This window comes from Neolamprologus brichardi, chromosome 20 (genome assembly GCF_056152115.1).
Source record: "Neolamprologus brichardi isolate AB-2024 chromosome 20, ASM5615211v1, whole genome shotgun sequence".
Classification (NCBI taxonomy): domain Eukaryota; kingdom Metazoa; phylum Chordata; class Actinopteri; order Cichliformes; family Cichlidae; genus Neolamprologus; species Neolamprologus brichardi.
The window spans coordinates 851484-874084 of NC_142123.1; the positions used below are offsets into that span (position 1 = coordinate 851484).

A 22601-nucleotide genomic window follows, 5' to 3' on the forward strand; every position below is an offset into this window, starting at 1 on the left:
TAAGACTAGCTGGATGGCTGCCAACAAGGAAGCCGACGGCAGATTTTGCTCTCTCATCCTTACTCAGGGAAACACACGGAGTCTGTCTAATACCACCGTCTATGAACAATACAGGGTACTAAGGCACAAGTTACAAGAGTCACTTCAGCTTGCATCCGTTGTCATTTTTGCATTTAGACACATCAGAAATAAACATTTTCTAAAACTTTATTGTTTAAAAATAGCTCAGCTGTAACAATGAGTGTATGGAAATGAAAAACACTATTTGTGCAAAGTCATGGATGATTAAGCTACTGTTTCAAACATAGAGTACTTCATACAGAGGTGTATTTGGTTATTCATCAACAGACAGCAGGTCTGCCATTTTAAACAAATGAAGTCAGTCCAACACTTCCCCATTCTGGCCATAGTTACACATCTTATTGTGCATACATTTCCTCTTCTTGAAGTTCCTGAAATTACACAATGTCACTAAATCAAAAGGGTAAAAAATAAAACCAAAAATAAAAAAATATTTAGTTTTTTGTTACCCTGATTCTTTCCCAGGCTTCAACTCTCTCCTCGGGGACGACAGGATTTTTGTCGAGTCTTTCCAGCTGTGGCACTACTGTCAGCACATTTATCCGGTATTCGGAATTTTCCGCGACTGGGTTCCCAGAGAGAACCAACACACGAAGGCTTTGTGACAGAAAGCCGATGTATCGTAGAGCAGCATCTGTGATTGCATTGCCTCTAAGGGAGAAAGAAGACAAATTATGGGATTAATATCATGTTTGGTTTTTTACTGACTGGATTATTGGAAGCGTTAGTATGACTGATCTTTATTGTTACAACACATTGCAGCCATGTGAAAAATAAAGTTATCCATAGGACTTTATGCAGGGCTGTGAAAAACTAAGTACAACATAACTGCTTCCATTGGGATTGAGAGGGTAAGTAGCAGCCAAGAGCTACTACTCAAATTGCACTTGATTCCCTGAGTTGATTAATTTGTGACAAAAAAGAATGATCAAGTACAGCTTAATTGGAAGTGTTGACAAGAAAAAGTCTGTTCCTTCTAAAAAACAAAAGAAAACGTGGCAACACAGCTTAGATTTGCAAAGCTGCATTGAACAAACCGGAAGACTTGTGAAACAATGTCCTTTGGAAAGACATGACAAAAGTGAAAATGTTTGCCTGTAATGCACAGCACTATTTGTGGTGAAAACCAAACATAACTTCTTAGGACAAACACCTCAGGTCAACTGTCAATCATGGAGGTGGAGAATGATGATTTGGGCCTGTTTTGTAGCCATAGGACCTGGGCACCTTGCAATCATTGAGTGAAACACCAAAATATTTTAGGACAACAGTCCCAAGCACAGCAGCAAATCTACAACAGAATGTCTGAAAAAGAAAATGTTTTGCCACAGTTTTGCAATGTCCCAGTCAAAGTCAAGACTTCAGTCTCAGTGAAATGCTTTGACAGAACCTTAAGAGAGATGTTCATACACAAATGCCCCCAAACCCCAACGAACTGAAGCAATGTTGTAAAGAAGTGAACCAAAGTTCCTCCACAATGTAAGAGACTGAATAAGTCATACACAATTACTTCAAGTTACATCTAGTTAATTATGGCATCTACTTAGTTTCTCACAGGACTGAAGTTTTCCATGTGACTGCATGCACCTGGCATTGAGGTACTGAAGACACTTCATGCTGGGACTGAGGCCGTTGAGCGACTCTAGCTGATTGTCTCGAAGGTGAAGTGTGGTGAGGCGCTCTAACTTCTCCAAACCCTCAAGACGTTTGATAGCATTTTGGGCCTGGACAGAAAGTAAGACTAGTCACAAGCAACCAGGTACCTGGTTTATTACATGGGGATTAGTGTAGTGGTAAAGGATTAACGTAATCAATCATGTCTGTGTTAATAACCAAACCAAGACACTTTGTGTACCAGATACAATTGCTGGAGATGTGGAAGGTTGATGCCATCAGTGGTTTCCAATTGATTTCCCCTCAACTCCAGAGTTACCAGATTTGCAAAACTGCCGTACTGGAAACCATTAAGCCTCTGAATATGGTTACCTGCAAACGAGGTTTGTTGGCATCTTTAGTTAAGTCAAATATTGCTTTTAACAGTGATACTGTGGAATAGTAAATTCCCATCTTTTTGCAGGAACAACTATTTATATCAAATAACAGTGACAATATCTTTCGCTTAACGTATTTTATTATACTTGCAAGACAACTTCTGCGGCTTGGATAAGTATTAACTATTAACGGTTTCTTACTTGACTGACCTTGCCGTAGAGATCGCCAGATTAGCTGAATAAATTCATTCCACTTTACCTGACGTAAAACCAATAAACCAACCTGTAAGATTGAGGCTTTCCAAGGCAGGCCCAACGAGGCCATCTACATCAGTTAGCTGATTCATTGCTATACTCAGCCACTGCAGGTAGGTCAGTTGAGCAAACGGTTTCTCTTTGAAGCACATCACAGAATTATTGTTGACCTACAAAAGACGAATTACATTAAATAAACGTAATTAAAGGGATTCTTACTGACAGCCACAAAGATGTCCTTAACTAAATGTATAAGGAATTTCTTCTTGCCTGGAGCCAAAGAAGCTGGGTCAGAGATGACAAAGGAGAAAGATCAGTGAGGTGGTTGTTGGATAAATCCAGAAAACGTATGTGAATATAACTGCTGATTGCAGCTATATCCTCCAGTCCTCTAAGGGTGAAGAAAACTGGTTTGAATCAGAAGAAACTCGTTCAAGTTAACAGAACAGTTTTGCCCTGCGGGCATCTTTCTCTAATTACCTTTTCTGAAGGTTCAGCTTGACAAATGCGTGTGCTAATCCATTTCCTGTTCGGCAAAGCAATGACAGCCCTTGACTTATGATTTCTTGGGTTAAATGTTGAACTTCAACCTGTACAAAAATGAGATATAAATGAAAGGCTTGTGGCTTCAACACAGAAACGACAAAAGTACTACAACTTTATTTTATTCAAAACACAAAATGAATGACAGCTTAAATTGCACAATGATAAACCAATGACAGCAAGTTATCATGTAAGGTGAAGGTCAGGCTTGCTGCTTTGTTCGGTACACCTGTAAGAATCTAATCAGCCAATCAAATGGCACCAACTCAATGTATTTAGGCATACATAGAGAGTTAAGACAACCCAGTCAGTGGCTGAAACGACCCACTGAAACTGGGCGCAGGATTAGGGAAGAAAACTGACATTGAATGTGGCTCGGTTCTTGGTGCCAGGCAGGCTGGTTTGAGTATTTTAGAAACTGCTGATCTACCAGGATTTTCCCACACAAACATTTCTAGGGTTTACAGAGAGTAGTCCAAAAAAGAGAAAATATCCAGTGAGCAAAAACTTCTTGTTGATCTCAGAGGTCAGAGAAGAATGGCCAGACTGCTTTGAGTTGGCAACGGTAACTCAAATAATCACTCATGACAACCAAAATATACAGAAGAGCATTTTTGAATGCATCACATGTTGAACCTTGAAGAGGATGGGCAACAGCAGCAGAAGACCACACTGAGTTCCACTCCTGTCACCTGCGAGTAAGAAACTGAATCTAAATTCCCACAGAATCACAAAATTGGACAACAAAACATTGGAAAATGTTGAGTCTTGATGTCTGCTACAACATTGAATGATAGGGTCAGAAATTGGTGTAAACAACATGAAAGCATGGATTCAGTCTCTCTTGTATCAACAGTCATTGCTGACAATAGCTCTCTCTTCATGTACTCATCTGCTACCGGGTGCTTTCGGGTAGATGGCGTGCAATGTCACAAAGCTCATATAATTTCAGACTGGTCCCTTGAAGATGAATCCAATAAAGCACCTTGGCGTATAATCATGGATGTGCAGCTGACAAATTTGCAGCAACTGTGTGATGCTGTCATGTCAATATATCAACCAAAATCTGTGACGAATGTTTCCAACACTGTGTTGACCCAATGCCACACAGAATTAACATTCAAAAGTCTTCTCTTAACCAAGGTATATAGTAATGGACCAACAAATTACTAGCCACTGATTTGACCGTTTTGCCAAGACAGTTTCCCGGATAAACCTACCGTCAGAAAAATAAATAAATTAAGATCTTCATTGATAAACGTTTTTATTCTAAGACTAGGCTTAATCCATGTTAGTGAAACCGCCAGCAGGAGGGCCACTCCCAAGGCTCAAACTGTCACTAATTAGTCAACAACTAGAATTTAAACGTGGAAGAGCTTCAAACCCACTTGTGGGAGTACTTTACAACAAGCTGGGCCTCTTTTGGAAACTAGTGACCAGAAAATACCCTGTGTAGGGGGTTAAATGGTGCACACACACGAGTAAACAGACAAGCTCCAACTTCATCAGACATCACCTTGTTTGGGTAATCAGGGGGAGGTACGTGATTCATACCAGATTAATAGCAGAGATATCCGCTAACATGTACGAATTAGCTGTACATATACTCGGCAGATGCCCCCCATTTACTGTCATACCTTCTCATCTTCGGCTTCTTTAAGGTGTTCTTCTCCTCCTTCCACATCCGATAATTCTGGGTCTTCGTCAAAGTCAGACATCCCGATTAGTAAACTTTATAATTTGACTAGTTACAAACCAGCTGAAGAGCGGATTAGAGAACTGCAACAGGATTTCCAAACCAGCTAACTTGCTTATTTTGTGACTGCAGCCCGACCAAGCTAGCTATCTATTTACAGTGTTTAGCGTTGTACATTTATGTTAGAACTGCCAACACATGCAGACACTGTGAATGACATACTATGGATGTTACCTCCCAACGTAATATGAAGGAAAGACAGCTAAATTTATTGGTTATTACAGGTAATCCAAGTGTTTTTTCTCCGATGGCTCTCAGCAAACCGACGACTGAATGTTGCTGATCACCATAGAAACCATTCCGTAGTAACCGGAGCACAATTAATTTAAGGAACACAAAAGTAGTTTGCAACAGCTATACAGTTTCACCATGTCAGTGTTGCTTTACAAACCCGATGCCAACACATTACATTCCTCTTTTTGTGCGGATAAACAGCTTTGGAAATTTCAATGCAAAATGTTGACATGTTAGCTACAGTTTACTGACTAGCCCACACAGTACACGAGTCAATATTGGTGAAAATGTATTTGAATTCATTTACATGAGCTTGATGAAACACGGTCACATTACTGAACAAATATAGAAATAAAAAATACTTCTCTGAAAAGTTAGCGAATGTGAATCCATACCTGCTATATGATAAACTGAGACACTTTAACCCTATACACTAGTGTTAGCATGATCCTGTCCAATTCATGAGGCCACGAGTCTGTTAGCTTTCACTGTTGTATAAAAATGCTCTTTTTAAAATGTACACAGTTCAAGCCCAGATTAGTCATTCACTGAATGACAAGGCATATAGCATTAATTAAAAAAAAATCTATGGTGCATAGACAGTAATATTAAAAATCCCAATTTGCTGACATAAAGACAGCAAATGTTTTCCCGTCCACAAAACTTGTTTATCACACACAGGCTCTGAAGCAAGTGAGAACTCAAAACTGCATCATTCAGGAAGCAAGCAAAAAGGTGCAATCTGTGCAATATCCTGACATCTACTGCTACAGGATCAGTTCATAAGATCATTACCACTGAGCACTGCCATTGTTGAGGTAACTAATGTCAAATCAAAATTTTTTAAATATATTTATCTATATGATGTTAATGGTGAAGTGTTGCGTGCTGGGCTTCGTCTTTGTCTTTTGTGGGTCAGGAAGATTAATGGTCACTCCACTTGCATATTGCGCAACAGCAGTCCTCTTTTCACGCCTCCCTGTAGCATTCTTGCACCGAGACTAGTGTCTGTGACCCCATCACTACAGGAAGAAAACAAAACGTATAAGGGGACACACAAGTACAAATAAGTTGTGTCACATACATCGTAGTTAAGTTATACAGTTGCACCAACATCACCACCACACAAAGCTGTAACTAAAATAAAACTAAAGCAAAAAAGGAACCAGTCCATGGCAGTGTCAATAGCAAGCTGTAACCCTGAAAACCATACAGCGTCTAGTTAGTGGCATCACTGCTGCTTCCTTACATGGGGTTAAACTTCCTCTTCTTAAGTTCAGGGCCGTCAAGTCCACCTGCTAGTCTCTGCAAAAAGAAAAGATAGAATTATTTTAAAAAACATGAATTTCAACATGATTCTGCAGATGTGGAGGATTGACCAACCTCTTTGCTTGCAGCTTCCTGCTGGGCTCTTCTCTGCTCCAGGTTTTGCTGAGGGCACAAAGAAGTGAAATTCAAGTCACAGCTGCAACAGGAATGCCAAACTGGATTTTACACTCGTATTGCGCACAAAAGGTCTTATATGCAACATTCAGTTTACACACCCTGTAAAACTGAATCTGAATGGACGGCTGTTAAAAAGTAGATTAAGGTGACTTTGTTCACTGGACAGACTAAAATAAATAAGATCTTCATTTATAGGCTCTGCTTTCAGGCTTTAGAAGCCAGAAACCAAATTCAACTTACTTTAGTGCATAATCAGCACATGTATGCACCTGCATCTGCCCACTTTCAAATTCTCCAATTTCACATGTGTGCCTTTAATCACCAATAACAGCAGCTGCTGGTGCGCCTCAGTACTTGTGCACACGAGTGCAGAATGTATGGTGTCGCTCCTCAACAGAGCACTGATGCTACTTATCATCTGTAGAGTTTTTATGATGAAGTAAAACTTTAAACCACCTTATGTAGTTCAGAAAGCTGCTGGTGCCTGATGAGGGCCTCCTTGCTTGGGAACTGCCTCCTACACAGCAGACAGGCCAGTTTAACCCAGTCTGTCAATCTTCCTTCCTTTTCATCCTTCTCGCCTCCTTCTTCTTCACTGTCAGTTTCTCCACTGTAGGCTGGGACCAGACCCTGCTGCCGAGGAGGCGACTGCTCAGGGAACAATAAAAAGAAGAAAGAAAATAAAGAAAACGTACACCTCTAACACCTACAAAATCTCTCTCTCCCACTTCCTTACTTCTGCACTTTGGCGGATCTGATCCAAATAAATCTGAGGCCGTTCAGACAGAGCCCCCTGGAAGACAGAAAAACATTGATTCAGTGATCTGTTAATATCTGCGTCTATGATTCAGACAGTCACCATCACAACCTCAGCCCCGAGGGTTCAGACATTTACAGATAAAACACACCTTTTTCTCCAGAACAGCATAGCCTGCATCAGCACTCGCAGACTCTCTATGATCATCTAGGCGACTGTGTCCAGGTGCCCGAGTATAACCAGGAGGTGCTGTTGAGCCGGTGGCAGGAGATGAAGACACAGAACGCATGTTCTCCTTTTGTCTGTTGAGACTTTTAGCCCAACGCTCCATGTCTTTGGCAATCTATTATAACAAACCACAAGAAACTCAGTTAAAAATTACTTAACTACATATTTTAAGTGTCAAACTGAATGGGTGGCAAATTAACTTCAATTAGCCATTAGCAGATATATTTGTTAAAGCAGAAATGATAATGTCCAAAAGCTGACTTCTGTGTATCAGCACCTGTTGAGCTGTTTTATTCTTGGGTTTGTCTTTTTTCTCCTTGCTGCCCGAGGTAGCAAACAGTGACTCTGAAGGAGCTGCACCATCACTTGGAGGAGCTCCTTCTGTGTTTGACTGACTGGCAGCAGGAATGTAGGTATGTTTCTCTCCATCCCAGTACATGTACTGCTGAGTGTGAGAGTTGTAGTAGTACTGCAAAGACAAAGGGAAATGCAAAAACAGATAAATACCAAGGGGCATAAGCAACACACACACACTCCTCGTGCCTATGGTACGACAACTTTTCTCCATGCCCCTGGTACACTGGGTAGAAGCACTTTGACACACACACACACACACACACACACACACACACACACACACACACACACACACACACACACACACACACACACAAATGTCCTACAAAACATAGATTGCTTAGAGTTACCATGGGCTGTTTACCTGTGAATTAGGGTCATAGTAGAGACCTGTGAATGGGTCATAATAGTAGCCAGAGCTTTCGTCATAGTGGTATGTGGAGACATCTGGCACAGCTGTAGTATGAGACACATGGTATTTGCATCAGATTTTCAATATTTTTCCTGAATGAAAGGTAAGCTTGCCAGTCGTCAGCAGCATCAAACTCAAACTTGACAATTATTTGCAATTATTAGCGAAGATGTAAATTCCCCAGAGGGAACACTAAATACACAAAGCCTTACGATACTGCTGGAGCTCATGTTCAGTGCCTGGGATTGCAGGCTGGCTGGGTGCAGCTGGTTGTGGTTTTCCCACTATTTCAACCTGTGAAGTGACAGATTTTAAAAACAGGAAAAAAACACAAGGAACAAATGGAATAAAGAAGGAAAAGGCATCGAGTTGTACCTGTGTCCCCGGGGTGGTGGCAGCTGTGGTGATCAGAGGAGTCTGTGTATGAATGAGCGGCTGCTGCACAACCACTGATGCAGGTTTGGCTGCCTCAGATGAAATGACAGCTGCACATGGGCAAACAAGTGCAAATAAGTGGCTTCAGAGGAAGCTTAATGTAATTGTATGCAACTACATGATATATAGATATGTGTTATAACCTTGTTGGCATGTCATACAAACCTGGGGCTGCTCCTCCTGCGTAGGCTCCATTCAGGGAAGCTACTCCACCTGTCAAAGCAGTAACCCTGTTATCTGCTTGGGGCTTGAAGGTTGTGCCATCTTGCCCTGCATACTCGAGCCCCTCCTGACTGTATGTCACTGCTGCCCCCTGCTGATACACACCCGTATCAACACTCTGGCCTCCACCTGGTCCATTTTGAGAGGTCTGAGAATTTAAAAGAATAAATACAATACAATGATCATGCAATCTTAAGGATGTGGTATATATGCTGTAATACGTCAAACTTTACCTGAGTGACAGCCCACTGTGCAGCAGCTATAGCTGTGCTGGCCACTGTAGCAGCACTCACTCTGCTACCATCCGTTACAAATACATCCCTAACATGGACAAGAGACAGAGTGACGGCTTTAATCAAAAGCTTTTGGAGGGTTGTTACATCGAATAGCTTAATTTCAACCATCATTGCTCTTCCAATACATTTACGGTTATCTTCACAAAATGCTTTATAATTTTAATAATCACATGATCAACCTGCATTTCTTTGTAATGTGATCAGCCCATTTACTAGTCTTATTTCACACTCCAGTAAAATGCCTGATTCTTACACAGTACCTCGCTCTAGCACACAAAGCACGTTAAACACATGTCATCGAAGGCCTCGAGGAAACTGTTATATAAATAAAACTGAATTTAATTCATTCACCCATTCATGCAAACACTTTTCTCTAAGCTTTCTATCTTTCTAACCTTTACACACATTCACGCATCAACTGACGTATCAGGAGAGCAACTTAAAGTTCAGATATTTTGGCATGCAGACGTGAGCAGCCAGGATCAACCCACCTATCTTCCGACTGGTAGATGACCTGCTCTACCTGCTGAGCTACAGCCACCCACATCCACTGTGCAATTATAATATAGTAAAGCGTGGAGTCCCCGTATGTTCTTTGCAATTAAGTTTGGGTGTGTGAGCATTTACCGTTTGGAGCCTTTGGCAAATTCAACTACAATGACCTTCCCATCAATAGATAGAGGGGGCTGGAGAGCCTGCAAGATCTGGAGCAACTGAGATGCCTCCTGTTAAACACACAGAGACCACTGGGTGGGTGAACACATATTTAAGACAAAGCTCATTAAAAAAATAAAATAAGTAAGCAAAAACTTCAGATACAAGTCAGTAAAACAGAAACAACCCTGGCTTATGTGTGTGTGATCTTGTGTCTCACCACTATGGTAGATAGCTGTAGAAAGGCGAAACCCCTGTTGAGGTGTGTGTGTTTGTCCTTGATTAGGCGAACGTTGGAAGGGGAGAGGGTAGCAAACGGAGCCAAAGCAGACAAAATGGCTTCTACTGATGTATGTGGGCCGAGGTTCCTCAGTATCAAAGCTGTTGAGAGAGTGGATGAGGTATATTTAAGATGCATTATCGTTTACAAAAACATACTGGCAGCTGCCAGTGCTACCCCTCAGCTCCCAAGTAGATGCACATAAGGTTTAAATTTGAAACCTCCTACTTGAGTTACTGCAGTCACCCAAACCCTCTGACTTTGAGGTTAAGGTCAGTGAAATTCAAACTAGTCCAGAGATTTTTAGTAGATGCAGCCATGGCATGAATTTCAAATCCATCACCTTGTTCGTGACTCATCGCATTTACACACAACCCACCCAACCACATCTCAGGGTGACAAAAAGACAAAAACAGCTGAGGGGTAAAAATGAAACAATTTGTGACCCAAGTACACTGATGCACACAAATAGCCTACAAGCTTTAGCTAAGTAGGTATCCTATGGCAAAAAATAAATCATTAAAAACAATTTTAGACATAAGATTATCCCCCAAGTCTCTTAAAAGAAAATATTGCTATGATGAGGAACATGAGTCTTTCCATTTATGTTTCACAACAAACCTTCTTGGTCACTGTGGGCGTACCACAGGGTTCTGTTGTAGGTCCTATTTGCTTCCACTTGGTGACGTTTTATGACTTCATATCCGCTCTCACTGCTATACTGATGACAAAGATTTCCCAGGAGATCTCCTGACCCCCCTCAAACTGTTTCAGTGTTGGATGGCACAAAATCTTCTACTTTATATCTCAAAATCAGAAATCTTATTGCTCAGTCCTACAAACAACCTTAACCAAACACCATTTACAGTTCCCTCGGTCCTGTATCTTGTGTGTGTGTGTGTGTGTGTATAAAGCTTGTTGTCAGAAAATTGGAGCTGCAACTTCAGTCTTTTCTCGTGGGTTTTAAAAAGTCCACCCAGTCTTGCTTCCTATAAATGAGAATTGCTGTACAAGTGTCATAGCTATTAAGGCTCATGTTCCTTCTCTCTGGAGTTAATGGAAAGTTACTCTCTCACCTCCAACTGGTTCAGAATACAGCAGCTTGGCTTTTTACTGAGCAGATGGCATCACATCACCCAAATGCTGGCTTCTCTCCATTGGCTCCCTGCACTTTTTAGAACTGATTTTAAAGTGTATTCATCATGTCAAAGCATGTGGCGGTCTGGCACCAAGCTCTATAGCAGAAGTTTTAACCACTGAGGAACTAGTTTGCAGCCGGAGATCCTTGGGCAGAGAGAAGGCAGTCGTAGGTGCTTTTGGCATTAAAACCCTTCACTTTTTGAAGAACTACTTGGGAAGACCAGGGTCAGAATTTGTGACCATCTATGAACCAGCTTTTATCTGATGTCATTTGTGATGACAATTATATTTGTTGTGTTTTTAACACGAGGTTTTCAGTTTTTAAGTAAAGTCCACACATTTTCTTTAAAGTTTTCCCTCTCAGCACTCCGTTTTGGTCTGTCAAAGCAATCTGTAAGCCTTAAATTAAAAGACGCTTTATTAATAGAGATGATTATCATCATCACCAATATTAGCATTATTATTTTCATTGTTATTAGAGGAGATGACTTACTGTCATTAGCAACATCTGCCTGTTGTGGAGCCTGGCCTGGTGTGACAGGAGGACCAGAAGAGTGGTAAGGTGCTGGCAAGGGCAACAAACCTTGGGCTCCCTCCTTTTGAAGACCAACAGGCAAGTCCTTCTGTACCTGGGGCAACTTCAGCTCAGCCTCTGGCAAAATACAACATGTTAGCATTAATGTTCAATAAGCAGATCTCATGTTATAAAGGAGAGAAGAGGTGAAACATTCAGTGAACCTTACCCGATTTAGGAACGTTGCATTTAAAGCACTTCTCTCTCCTTTTGAAGTTTTGTACACCGCACTGTTGAATTGTTATACAAGCTTGTTAACAATCTTCATAAATTAGCCAAATGAATGACTGGTGTCAGGTGAAAAGGGGTGTTTTACTTCATTTTTAGCAGTAGCATCATCATTATATCAGAATCATTTAATAATCATTGCATTAAACATTGATTGAAGCTATTGACACTACATTTAACCTTTGTATTACAGTGATTGTTATAACCTGGTGTTAATCTTTTATTTACAGGTGTCAGAATAATTATATGATCTCTCTTTGCAGGTGTAAACATGATCACCTTATACATATGGCAGTTTGTTGCTTATTATAGAGTTGTGCCCGAGTTAATAAAGGTCAAAAACTTCAGTCAGCGTTATGACTGGCTGATCCATGGTGTGGGATGACTTTGGGCCCAGGAGGTTGCACGCGCTTACATAACACTGATATTATGTGATTCTTTGTGATTTTTTATTCAGTTATATCTTTTTATTAAGTTTTTAAGTAGTGGTAGTTCATTAAACTAACCTTCATTTAATATTGTATCCCTGACTCAGCGTATTATATACAGGTCAACTTGATAATTTGGAAAACCTTGCAGCTGTTGTATTGAGATCTGATGCTGTCTGATGTATGGTGTCCATCTCCCACGCGTGTGTTCATTAAATCATCGTTTGACTTGACCCGGCCGGACCAGTGTGGTTATTTTGGGTTTTCCTCCTGTATCCCTCCTCAATATTTGGATCCGTAACACTGGCTTTATATTATACAACACGCATTCAAATTGTACATCGTGGTAATTCATAGCAAGCACCGGACCTTGTTGCAGAGCCAGTCCTCATTGGCACGCGGTTTGGGGTCGCTGTAGTGCATCGACACCCTCTGCCCTAGAATCGACAGCACTCCCTGAAGGAAAAAGAAAGAGAGGGAGGAATAACAAAGAATGATTATCAGTGATAATTAGGCCACACATGCCATAGAAAGGCCTCATCTCACAAGAGATGAGAGAGAATGAAAGGGAACAGAGAGAGGGAGAGGAATAGAGAGAGAGTACAACTGAGGCTGAAAGGAAGAGGACACCAGAGAATTGACCTTCAGCTTTAGGAAATTCGGACGGACGGTGAGATGGTATATATGTAGTCTGTGAGTGCCCATTTTTAAAGGACACAATGTGCTTTGTTCAATTGTGTCATCCCTCCCCCCTTAAGGGGAAACCTTTCCAAAGTTGTCCACACAACCCATCCCATTGTCACCACCTTTGTCCCCCAAAGAGACAATAGCTCTGTCCTAAAGATGTAATCATGGCAGATGTGAGAAGCTCAAAAACAAGAAAATGAAGCAATATATTGGTTCTGATTCAACATACAACAGACCATGTGAGACATTATATTCACACTGTCATACTATCCCAAAGGTGGTACTGTGAACTCAGGAAGGAAAGCGAGACAGTCACTGAATAAAAGAGGAGAATATGATGGACAAATGATGATCAGTTTGACTGGGAGGTCTCGTCTATGAAAACTATCAAGCTGCCCCTTGGTTGTCAGAATTATGCAACATAAATTGGTTTGAATTGTCTAATTGTGGAAAGAAAAGAGGAATCTTCCTTCAAGTTCTACCTACCTGAGGACCGATGTTACTTAATCATTCTTAATATTTATTGTTACACTAGAATGCATTTTAAGCACAGGATGGTATGACGTGACTGTATGAGATTAGCTTTTGTGTCTCACTGAATACATTTATATATGTGTATTTGTGTCTGTGTAGGAGAGAGTGACCTGGTTGGTCTCCATCCAGCGGGTGGCCTCCTGTATGACATTAAACTCGACGAAGGCGAATCCTCGGCTCTGACCTGGACACCGCCCAGCGCCATGGCAACCGAACAACAACAACAACATAACAACAACAACGCAGTGAGGGGTTAGTGCTGCATATACAGAGGAGAGAGAGACCCTGTATCAGCACCAGTCAAAAAAAAAAAATCATTGCTTCCTCTCTCCTTTAAAAATACCACACATGATAGTCAGTTGGAGGCACTGTCAAATTCTCTGCATGGGCAGGAGGATGTAATGTCAAGTAACTCAGTAGGGTCAAGGTAAGAGGGAGGGATAGAGAGAGAGAGAGAGAGAGAGATCTACCCACTCATCAGTTTGAAACTGAGCTCTTTGGTTTTTAATGATGAAGCACACAGGCAGCAAGAGAACACACACACGTGCACACCAATGTCTCTCCTACCCTGCGAATCAGAGTCTGAACAATCTAGCTCTGTGACGGCAGGTCGCCTCTTAAATGCTCCATATCCTGTCCAGACATTACAATAAATGATCATATAGATATTAGGGGTGCAACGATACACAAAATTCATGGTTCGGTTCGATATTTTTTGATACAAAAAAAATGTTCATGCCTTTTTAATTTGTCATTTATTAAAATTCTAAATATATATTTTAACTCAAAAGTACAGTTTTTAAATTTAATGTTGCTGAAACAAAGTAATGAAAAAATAAATCTATCTGATGGAGAAATCCCTCATCTTTGGAAAAGAGAGTTTATTACAGAGAAATGTCTCTTTCCAAAATAAAAGCTCTACTATACGCTTCTTCTGGGCTATATTCTCAGCAGCATATTAAACATATCAGGTCCCCATAAGGAGAATCATGTGCTAACGGCTGTCTAAATGACTCGGCTAAAGTTTGTAGCATGCGTGCTTGTTGTTTTTGTCTGCTTCCACTTGTCTTTGCACGAGGATGATGTCGGAGTAAATGTGCAGTCATATTCGTTGTGTTCCCACTAGTGCTGTCAGCGTTAATCTGAAATGACGTTAACGCCACAACACGGCAAATCTCCGTTAACGAGCTACCGCGGATCGCCGTGCGTGGGGCTGGACGGCCAACACGTTAACGAGCTAACTGCGCTAACGCACTAGTTCCCACCCATGTAATTGAGCATTGCGTGGCACATCCAACATACTGTTTTACTTTTGTCCATGACGCGCTTACCTTCAGGGTCATACCTCACATGAAAACCAAAATAGTTCCAAACGCCAGATCTGAATGAGGGTGCGGGAGGTTCAATTTGCCATGTTGCAACGAGCTTAGCATCTGTCTCGCTAGCTTGCGCTGCGCTCAGTGAATCTGCGTTCGACTACTCCGCCTAGGCTGCACTGTCGAGCGCAGATCCACTGAGCGCTCAACACAGACAGCATCGTCAGAAGGAAAGTTGATAAAATAAATTAACATTTTGTATTGTTCGATACATATGCGTACGGAACCGAAAGCACTGTATCGAACGGTTCAATATCGATAGGAGTATCGTTGCACCCCTAATATAGATATGTAACTATTGAAATTACAAATTGATCTGCATTTAAACATTTATTACTTGAGTACTTTTCCTAACACGCACACACACAGACAGACAGACCAAAAACAGTAAAACGGTGATGTATGAAAGACAGAGCAGTGTGGGGGAATGTAAGTGTGCCGGTGTAAGATAAGCACACCTTACAGACAACCAGAGAGTTAGCAAAGTGGGAGGCCAGTGAGACAATGACCTTAATGGAAAAGAAAAATGACACAAAAAGAACCAGAAGCTTTTCTGAGTGGTATGGTTGAAACATATGTAGCTGAGAAGTAGCAGCAACGCTTGCATCTAAAATAGCGACAATAGCAAAATCTGCTTCAGATGCTGATTCCTCTTTGACGCTGTTAGTTTGTGAACAACACCTACTCAGACACACCCCACTTCAATATGGATAAGGCAGAAGTTAAAGGATAAAGACAATAAGGGCGCCAAGATGGAAAGGAAAAACAAAGTCATGAACTAAAAAACTACAACTTATGATGGTATGAATGCTTCTTAAAAAAAAGAAAAGGAAAAAGTAGTCAGGGCTGTGAAGCGTGCATTAATTTTCTTTTTTCCTGTGTAAATGCTAGCAAGACTTCAGACATCCGTAGACCAAAGTATCAAAGCAGGAAGCTATGCAAAACTTCGATCTGTATGAGTTGAGAAATATGACTGGGTATTTTGCAACAGTTATCTACCATACAGTCACAGCAGAAGATAGCCACCAAGGATAGAGGAAAAGACACTTATTAATAAAAGAAAAGACAAAGCAGGTATGGAAAAGTCACCTGAAAAAGCAATGAAATGGAAGTGTTGGCAGTGCATGAGTTTGAGAAACAAAAGAAAGAAAAAAAGAGCATCATAAGAAACACAAAAGAAAAGAGGGGCAATGGACAACTTCTCACCTGAAGATTTATTCCTCATCAGGCGAACCTCTCTCGGCTGGATCCCCTGCTCTTGAAGTTGTGCACGAATCTATGGACAAAGCAGAATTCTAGCTTCAAACTTTTCACAAACAACCTGCGCATCAACTGGCCATTGTTGAGACAAACACGCACCTCGTTGGCAGTGGCACTGGGTGGCAACATACGAAGCATTATGATGTTGCTGGGCCGCTGATTATGGTCGAGCTCGGCACGGTAATCCTGGTCTCTCTGATCCAACTCTTTGTGGGACAGGTCTGGGCCAGCATGCTCCTCCATTCTCATTGGAAATGTCTACACATCCGCCACAAATGAATAACCAAAACCAAACAACAATTAAACGTTATTGTAGTAATTATAAAGATGGACTGATATTGACTTACCCTTCTCTTTCCTGCTCCGGGACGAGAAAACCTGTCATCCTCTCGCTGTCTGCCTGTACCGAATTCCATCTGCTCGGAATGGGAAGCACCACGACCCCAGCTGCTTTCCCTGCTTCCTGAATGTGGGCCACTGTTCTCCGGGAAGCCTGTTCCACCTTTCCCCCGTCCCCTTTCCTGAAGGCCAGGCCGTAACTGCTCAAATTCCTGCCTGGAGCCCTCCTCCTCTCGCTGGAGTATAGGATGGGCTAGATCAGGTTGTGAGGTGTGAGGGGACCACAGTAGCCCTTTCCCCTCACGCCCTGCTTCTCCTCTACCATCTACTCTCTGATGAAACCCCGCATGCTCCTGCAGACAACCTGGTGAGAAGTCATGGATACCCAGTGACTGCTCATCACTGCCATACTGTCTATCACCCTCCACTCTGACATCAAAGCCCGTGCCTGCCTCCTCATCCTCTTGGCCATAGCCACGATAGTCCATGTCCCGGAAATTGTGATCATTGTGAGTGCCACCATAGCGACCCAGGCGATCACCTCGCCCACCCCTGCTGACCACAAAAAAACTGCGTGAGAGACTTGTGTGATAAAATGCGCGAAAAAGATGTCAAAGTCACATAAACTCACCTCCTCTCATAGTCCATGCTGATCCACTTACTCTGCCCCTAGTGAGTCGTTCTTCTGTTTACAGAAATACAGCACACAAACACACAGCACTTCAGATGAAACACGTTATAGAGCCACGCTACAATCGTACAACCTCGTGAGCAGGTACCTTAAAGTCATAGGCTGTGCAAAGTGTGAATAATTAATTAATTAAATTGATTTTAATTTTTAAAACCTTGCACAATCCAATGACTTCTCAACTTTGACATATCAAAATGACTTCTCTCAGTGCCTCACAGACTACTAACTAAAAGCCACAAATAAACAAACAGCAAAATAACCCTGCACCATTAATAAAAAATAAATAAATAAACTGAGGGCGCAACGCACAGGATCAACCCGCAATCCGAAAAGGAGTAATCAACAACAATGACGTGTGACGGTCAACTGCGTTAGCGGCCAAGCTAACTATGTTAGCTAGCTAGGTTGGTTAGCTAGTCCAAGAGGCTACATTCTCTCTAAACGACTGTCAGCAGCTAGAAATACGAGTGCAGTCTTGTGTGAAATTTGAGGGAAAACTCACCGGTAACTCATGTAACCTACAATTGTTCTGTAAAGATCACGCTGAAGCCCAGGTAAATGGTGTGTTTTATTTTCAGGCAAGCAAGTGTAAAATGGCCACAGCGAGACATTTCAGAGAGGGAGGGACAAATCCCTTACTCTGGAATTTGATTGGTTGCTGGAAAGCGAGTGCATTAACGTCGACGCTGATTGGACGAGACGAACGGGTCAGTCCTAAACTTGCAGCCCAAGATTGATTTAAAAGGGGGAAAAAAAAAAACGCACTGCGTTGTTACAAATGTATTTATATATTCGAGTTGATATGAACAAAAAAACAAAACAATCAAATATATAGACATGTTATGTGCAATTTTATTTTAGGAAAAAACAGGAAAGTAATTAAAAAAGACACAGGGAAATGGTAAATATTAATAAATGAATAAATCAAAGAACACATAAATACCTTAAAACAGATAACCCTAATACCAGCTTTATGAAAAAAAAAATCCAGAAATACCCATACATATCACAGTAAAGAAAAAAAGACAAAAAAAAACAACAAACAAAAAAAAAACCCCTCTAGCAACCCACCCTCAAAATACTCTAGCCCAGCCCCTTGACCTTGACTTTCTATTAATTAAATGAGACAGCGGTTACAATTCATCATTTAACTGACATAAGCTGACCATAACAACAGGATCGAGTAAAATGATTAAAATATATGAAGTAAATTAGGCATCAACAATAAAAAGTTATATAGTACAATAATGACAATATCAGTAAAGAGGGGAATGGGGAGAATGGAGTAAAAGGCAAACTCGAAGTACACAACATTACCATGTCCTTACAAGGCCTTGTAAGACATACAGTACATAACAGATAATATAGTGATAAGATAAGCCTACCATCTATCTGAAAGAATATTAAACTTATCAGCTACACCACTTATGATTTGACCCACTGATTAACACAATCAAAAAAGGTCCTAAAAACTCATGTGTTTAACCTGATTGTGCCTCTGGCTATATAGTATGATGTCTTCCAGTAAAGTGAAGGTTTCTATGTCACTCTGAGTAGCTGTTAATTTCATTACCCACCTGAGCCATGAAATGTGGCCATTGGGGGGGAGGGTAACTTTGGCATGGAAAAAAGGGGTTACGGTCAGTGACACAGACGGCCTTTCCATGCATACAGTACGTAGACACATGTTAATACACAACCACACAAATATACACACATTCACTGCATGCAGAGCTGCACTGGAGAAAAACAAACTACCATACAAATGCATACACACACTCTAAAGTACAGGTAAGTAATTCTGTATGGGAAAATATCTCATACAATCTAACTTTAGGCATACCCCTGCATATCGCCTGAGTCAGAAAATGGGCCTGAAGTACCCAAGCCAGTGACAGGGAGAAAGCCTTCAAATGTGAGGTGTGGACTCTTACAAATGACAAATAATACCCTAAGTTATGAATCCCCACCCCTCAACAACCATCACTCTCAAGGCACTACATGTAGGCGATACTGTGTAAAATTTACTTAGAGATGGCCTAAATTCAAACCTACGCTATAATCATGTCCTTTTCTGACTTCTCTTGCGTTCTCAGTGTCTTTGGCCTTCTATCGACCTTTTCTCTCCTAATTTCCATCATGGCACATTTGCTCCCCTGTTTTGAACTAGTCAACTTCAAATTATACCCATAACCTGCCCTGCTAACTTCTAGATTCAATTTCTGTTCTTTTGTATTTAAATTGATGCAAGAAAAGTGGCACACAACTTAAGAGTCCAAAAACCGTGGTGTGTGTGGTCTTTTGAATCATTTCAGATCTGCTCCACTTTGCTGGGGTAACTGGGTGATCGGAAATTGAGCATCTGCATAACTTTTCTTCCCCATTCCCCCACCCCCAAATATCCCCCCCTGTCAAATTTCAGTGGAAGCTGTCCTCTCTATCTGTGCTTAAGGACAGCCCCCTCTGCTCCCAGTGCCTATAACAGTAGGCAGGTGGACTTCCTGTTACGCTTCTTGGCCTGCAGCGCAGCTCTAGTTGCCATCTCAAAGACTTCCCTCACACCATCTTTGGTTTTGGCAGAACACTCTTGGTAGCCGTAGGCACTGATGCGGTTTGCCATCTCTTTGCCATCTTCATATTTGACTGGTTCCTGGGGACACATGTCACAAAGAAAGTTTACATTTGAATATTATTTTATTGACTTAACTTGTTTGTTTAGCTGAATTTTCTGAACCACCACATTTACCTGTTTCATTTTGGCTAGCTCTCGTCTGGTGTGGTCATCGTTGCGCAGATCTTTTTTATTTCCTACCAGGATGATGGGAACATTTGGACAAAAGTGCTTCACCTCAGGAGTCCATTTTTCTGGAATATTCTCTACAGTGAGGAGAATGAAAAAGCAATTAATTACATACATCAAGGTGTTCAATACTTACTAGTATGAATGGTGCTCAGATGGTACCTAAACTGTCAGGACTGTCCACAGAGAAGCACATGAGGATAACATCTGTGTCTGGGTAGGACAGGGGCCTCAGCCTGTCATAATCTTCCTGACCCGCTGTGTCCCAAAGTGCTAGCTCTACCTGAAAAGACAGAGAGTAACAGAGTTAAATGACTGGATAAATCTACGGAAGAAGAAAAGCAAAGGCAGAAATGACAATAATATAATTTGATTAGTTAGACAGACTAGATATGGTATAGCAGCAGCTAGTCTGATGGCCACGATGCAACATAATAAAAAAATCACTGGTTGTGATGAAGCATCCTGAGACAAGATATTGAAGAATGAGTTGCCCCGATGCACCCATTGAAGTGTGATAATGAATGTTAGATAAATATGTATGACTGAGTAAATGTCACTAGACTGGCAGAAATCACTTCAAATGCTCAAATTGAGTAGAAAGGTGCTAAGCACCAGCCCATTAGCAACTAATTAAAGAGGGTAATTGCTTTTTATTTAAATGCCATACAAGCACCCACAGCATTACAATCAATCAAAGTTATTAGCAAACCATGATTCCCTCTCACCTGTTTCGCGTCCACTTCAATGTCTGCCACATAGTTTTCAAACACCGTGGGTACGTAGACCTCTGGGAACTGGTCCTTACTGAACACGATGAGGAGACAGGTTTTCCCACACGCACCATCACCGACGATCACCAACTTCTTTCTGATAGCAGCCATCTACGGAAGAGTTGAAAACATTGTTGCACATCCTAAGACAATACTCCCCAGTTAAAAAGAAACAACTTTGAGCTGCATTAATAAATAAGCAGTCTAAACAGGACTAAAATTTCCCGATGCTTCGCTTACAGTTTCCCTTTGCTGACATCTAGCACAAAAATACATCAGAAATCGCTAGTAACGCACAGAGGTCTCGTTAACCGTACAGTTTGGCAAATAGTTCCTAGCTTACGTTACTATGTACATTTAAAGCCGGAACCGATGGCAAACAGGCGGAGGTGCCACTGAGGTGTAGAAACTATTACTCAAACATTTCCGTGCTACATTCCTATTCCTACTAAAAGCCCGACTACTCCAGTCTGGGGCCTGTCAAACCAGCCTTTGCTAGCAGGAAAGCTAGCGGTGTTTCCTATGAGTTTTATTATTGTCATTCAAAATCCTCTCTCTTAAATTATAACTACAATATTCATCCCATCACAGCCACATTTATGCGCCTGAAACAAGAATCGGCTTAAAGTTTATACGTTATATGGAGAATTTGATTACCTTGGTGTTTCTCTGTACGCCTTTCTCCTCTTCCTGACCGACTGGAAAACTCCGCCCACCGCTAGTACACATGCGCACTATTACGTCATTCGCAAGTAAAGACCGGGGAATAATACATTAGTGGCCGTTTGTTTATCTGTTTGTTAGCGAGATAACGCAAAAACAACCCAACTGAATTTTATGAAAGTTGACGGGGAGGTGGAGCATGAGCAAAAGAAGCATCTGTTGAAATCTGAGGCAAATCCATATTACTTTCAGCAAAATTGGGTATTTTGTTTGAAGGACATTGCTCTCTCTGAACTGTGCGAATTCATTCATTAAGTTAAGGTACTGAATGTCAACCTATGGTGATCATAACCAACATAGGTGATCAGTGTGTTTATAGTTTGAATACACACAAAATGGGTGTGTATATATGAATGCATTTGTACATATGCACCATTCAGTCTGGTTAGTCTCCCCAGCTGACTAACCATTCTCATCCTATTTGAACTTGGGTTTTAAATCCTATTTCTCCAGCAGCACTCAGTTTATTAATAACAAAATGTATAAATCCCATTTACTACTGGTGTCCCCCAAGAATCTGTCCTGGGACCCCTTCATAAATTTAATATCAGCTTCCATTGTTATGCTGATTGTATGCAACTCTACCTGTCTAACAAATCTACCATTACACTCCCACCCACAGCCTTCTGCATTTGACTCAAATCAAAAATCAAATCCTGGATCTCCTACAGCTTTTTTCAAATTAAACATTAATAAAACTGAGGTTCTCCTCATTGGCAACAAATCCATCATGTCTAAATGTAATTTTTTACCCTCCCTCTTGACTCAGGCCAAGAGTATAACATCCTCATCCTTTCATCTTTGTAACATCAGTCACCTTGGTCCATTTCTCACACCTGATAACACTGCGGTACTTGTTCACACCTTGATTACGTCCCACATTAATTACTGTAACGATTTTCTTTTTGTTTTTTCTTGCAAGTCTAGAACTCTGCTGCTCACACCATCACCAGAACTCCTTCCATTAATCACATCACACCTGCTCTTCAGCAGCTCCACTTAAAAATCGTACTGATTTCAAGATTATTTACCTCTCTGAACTTTTGCTCATCAGCAAAACAATTCACACTCTTCTTCTTCCTTCCTTCTTACTGTCCATTC

The 22601-nt window shown here is 41.2% G+C and overlaps 3 protein-coding genes across 3 annotated transcripts; all 3 read right to left on the reverse strand.

Annotated features, from left to right (window-relative positions):
* Positions 1-193: 193 nt before the first annotated feature.
* lrrc23 (leucine rich repeat containing 23) lies at positions 194-4998 on the reverse strand. The gene is made up of 8 exons (XM_087833941.1): positions 4508-4998; positions 2808-2917; positions 2598-2718; positions 2356-2497; positions 1937-2067; positions 1669-1805; positions 531-732; positions 194-452 (listed from the first exon to the last, which is right to left on the reverse strand). Exons 1-8 carry the CDS (start codon positions 4586-4588, stop codon positions 420-422), a joined length of 957 nt encoding a protein of 318 aa, XP_087690067.1. The 5' UTR covers positions 4589-4998; the 3' UTR covers positions 194-419.
* A 134-nt stretch (positions 4999-5132) lies between these two features.
* rbm10 (RNA binding motif protein 10) lies at positions 5133-17821 on the reverse strand. The gene is made up of 23 exons (XM_087833940.1): positions 17707-17821; positions 17145-17198; positions 16522-17065; positions 16274-16432; positions 16121-16190; positions 13649-13722; positions 12687-12773; positions 11831-11891; positions 11581-11739; positions 9888-10048; positions 9641-9738; positions 8951-9038; positions 8661-8865; positions 8436-8545; positions 8273-8354; positions 8013-8104; positions 7569-7760; positions 7215-7406; positions 7043-7099; positions 6763-6954; positions 6244-6291; positions 6110-6165; positions 5133-5882 (listed from the first exon to the last, which is right to left on the reverse strand). The coding sequence occupies exons 2-23, from the start codon at positions 17159-17161 to the stop codon at positions 5792-5794; spliced, it is 2835 nt and encodes a 944-aa protein (XP_087690066.1). The 5' UTR covers positions 17162-17198; positions 17707-17821; the 3' UTR covers positions 5133-5791.
* Positions 17822-18032: 211 nt separating this feature from the next.
* LOC102798798 (rho-related GTP-binding protein RhoA-C-like) lies at positions 18033-21506 on the reverse strand. Its single transcript, XM_006785701.3, has 5 exons — positions 21435-21506; positions 20733-20888; positions 20167-20287; positions 19951-20081; positions 18033-19854 (listed from the first exon to the last, which is right to left on the reverse strand). The coding sequence occupies exons 1-5, from the start codon at positions 21504-21506 to the stop codon at positions 19681-19683; spliced, it is 654 nt and encodes a 217-aa protein (XP_006785764.3). The 3' UTR covers positions 18033-19680.
* Positions 21507-22601: the final 1095 nt, after the last annotated feature.

Excerpts from the sequence above, each read along its gene's own strand:
- lrrc23 (XM_087833941.1), bottom strand. The coding sequence starts at position 4,588 with ATGTCTGACTTTGACGAAGACCCAGAATTATCGGATGTGGAAGGAGGA. Across the intron at positions 2,068-2,355 it reads GGAAAGCCTCAATCTTACAG|GTAACCATATTCAGAGGCTT; the intron begins GTTGGTTTATTG and ends CCTCGTTTGCAG. Across the intron at positions 453-530 it reads AAGCCTGGGAAAGAATCAGG|GAACTTCAAGAAGAGGAAAT; the intron begins GTAACAAAAAAC and ends GTGTAATTTCAG.
- rbm10 (XM_087833940.1), bottom strand. Across the intron at positions 8,546-8,660 it reads CGCAGGAGGAGCAGCCCCAG|CTGTCATTTCATCTGAGGCA; the intron begins GTTTGTATGACA and ends GCCCATGTGCAG. Across the intron at positions 7,761-8,012 it reads ACTATGACCCTAATTCACAG|TACTACTACAACTCTCACAC; the intron begins GTAAACAGCCCA and ends TTGTCTTTGCAG.
- LOC102798798 (XM_006785701.3), bottom strand. The coding sequence starts at position 21,506 with ATGTGTACTAGCGGTGGGCGGAGTTTTCCAGTCGGTCAGGAAGAGGAG. Across the intron at positions 20,889-21,434 it reads GCGTACAGAGAAACACCAAG|ATGGCTGCTATCAGAAAGAA; the intron begins GTAATCAAATTC and ends ACTCTTCCGTAG. Across the intron at positions 20,082-20,166 it reads GGACAGTCCTGACAGTTTAG|AGAATATTCCAGAAAAATGG; the intron begins GTACCATCTGAG and ends TCCTCACTGTAG.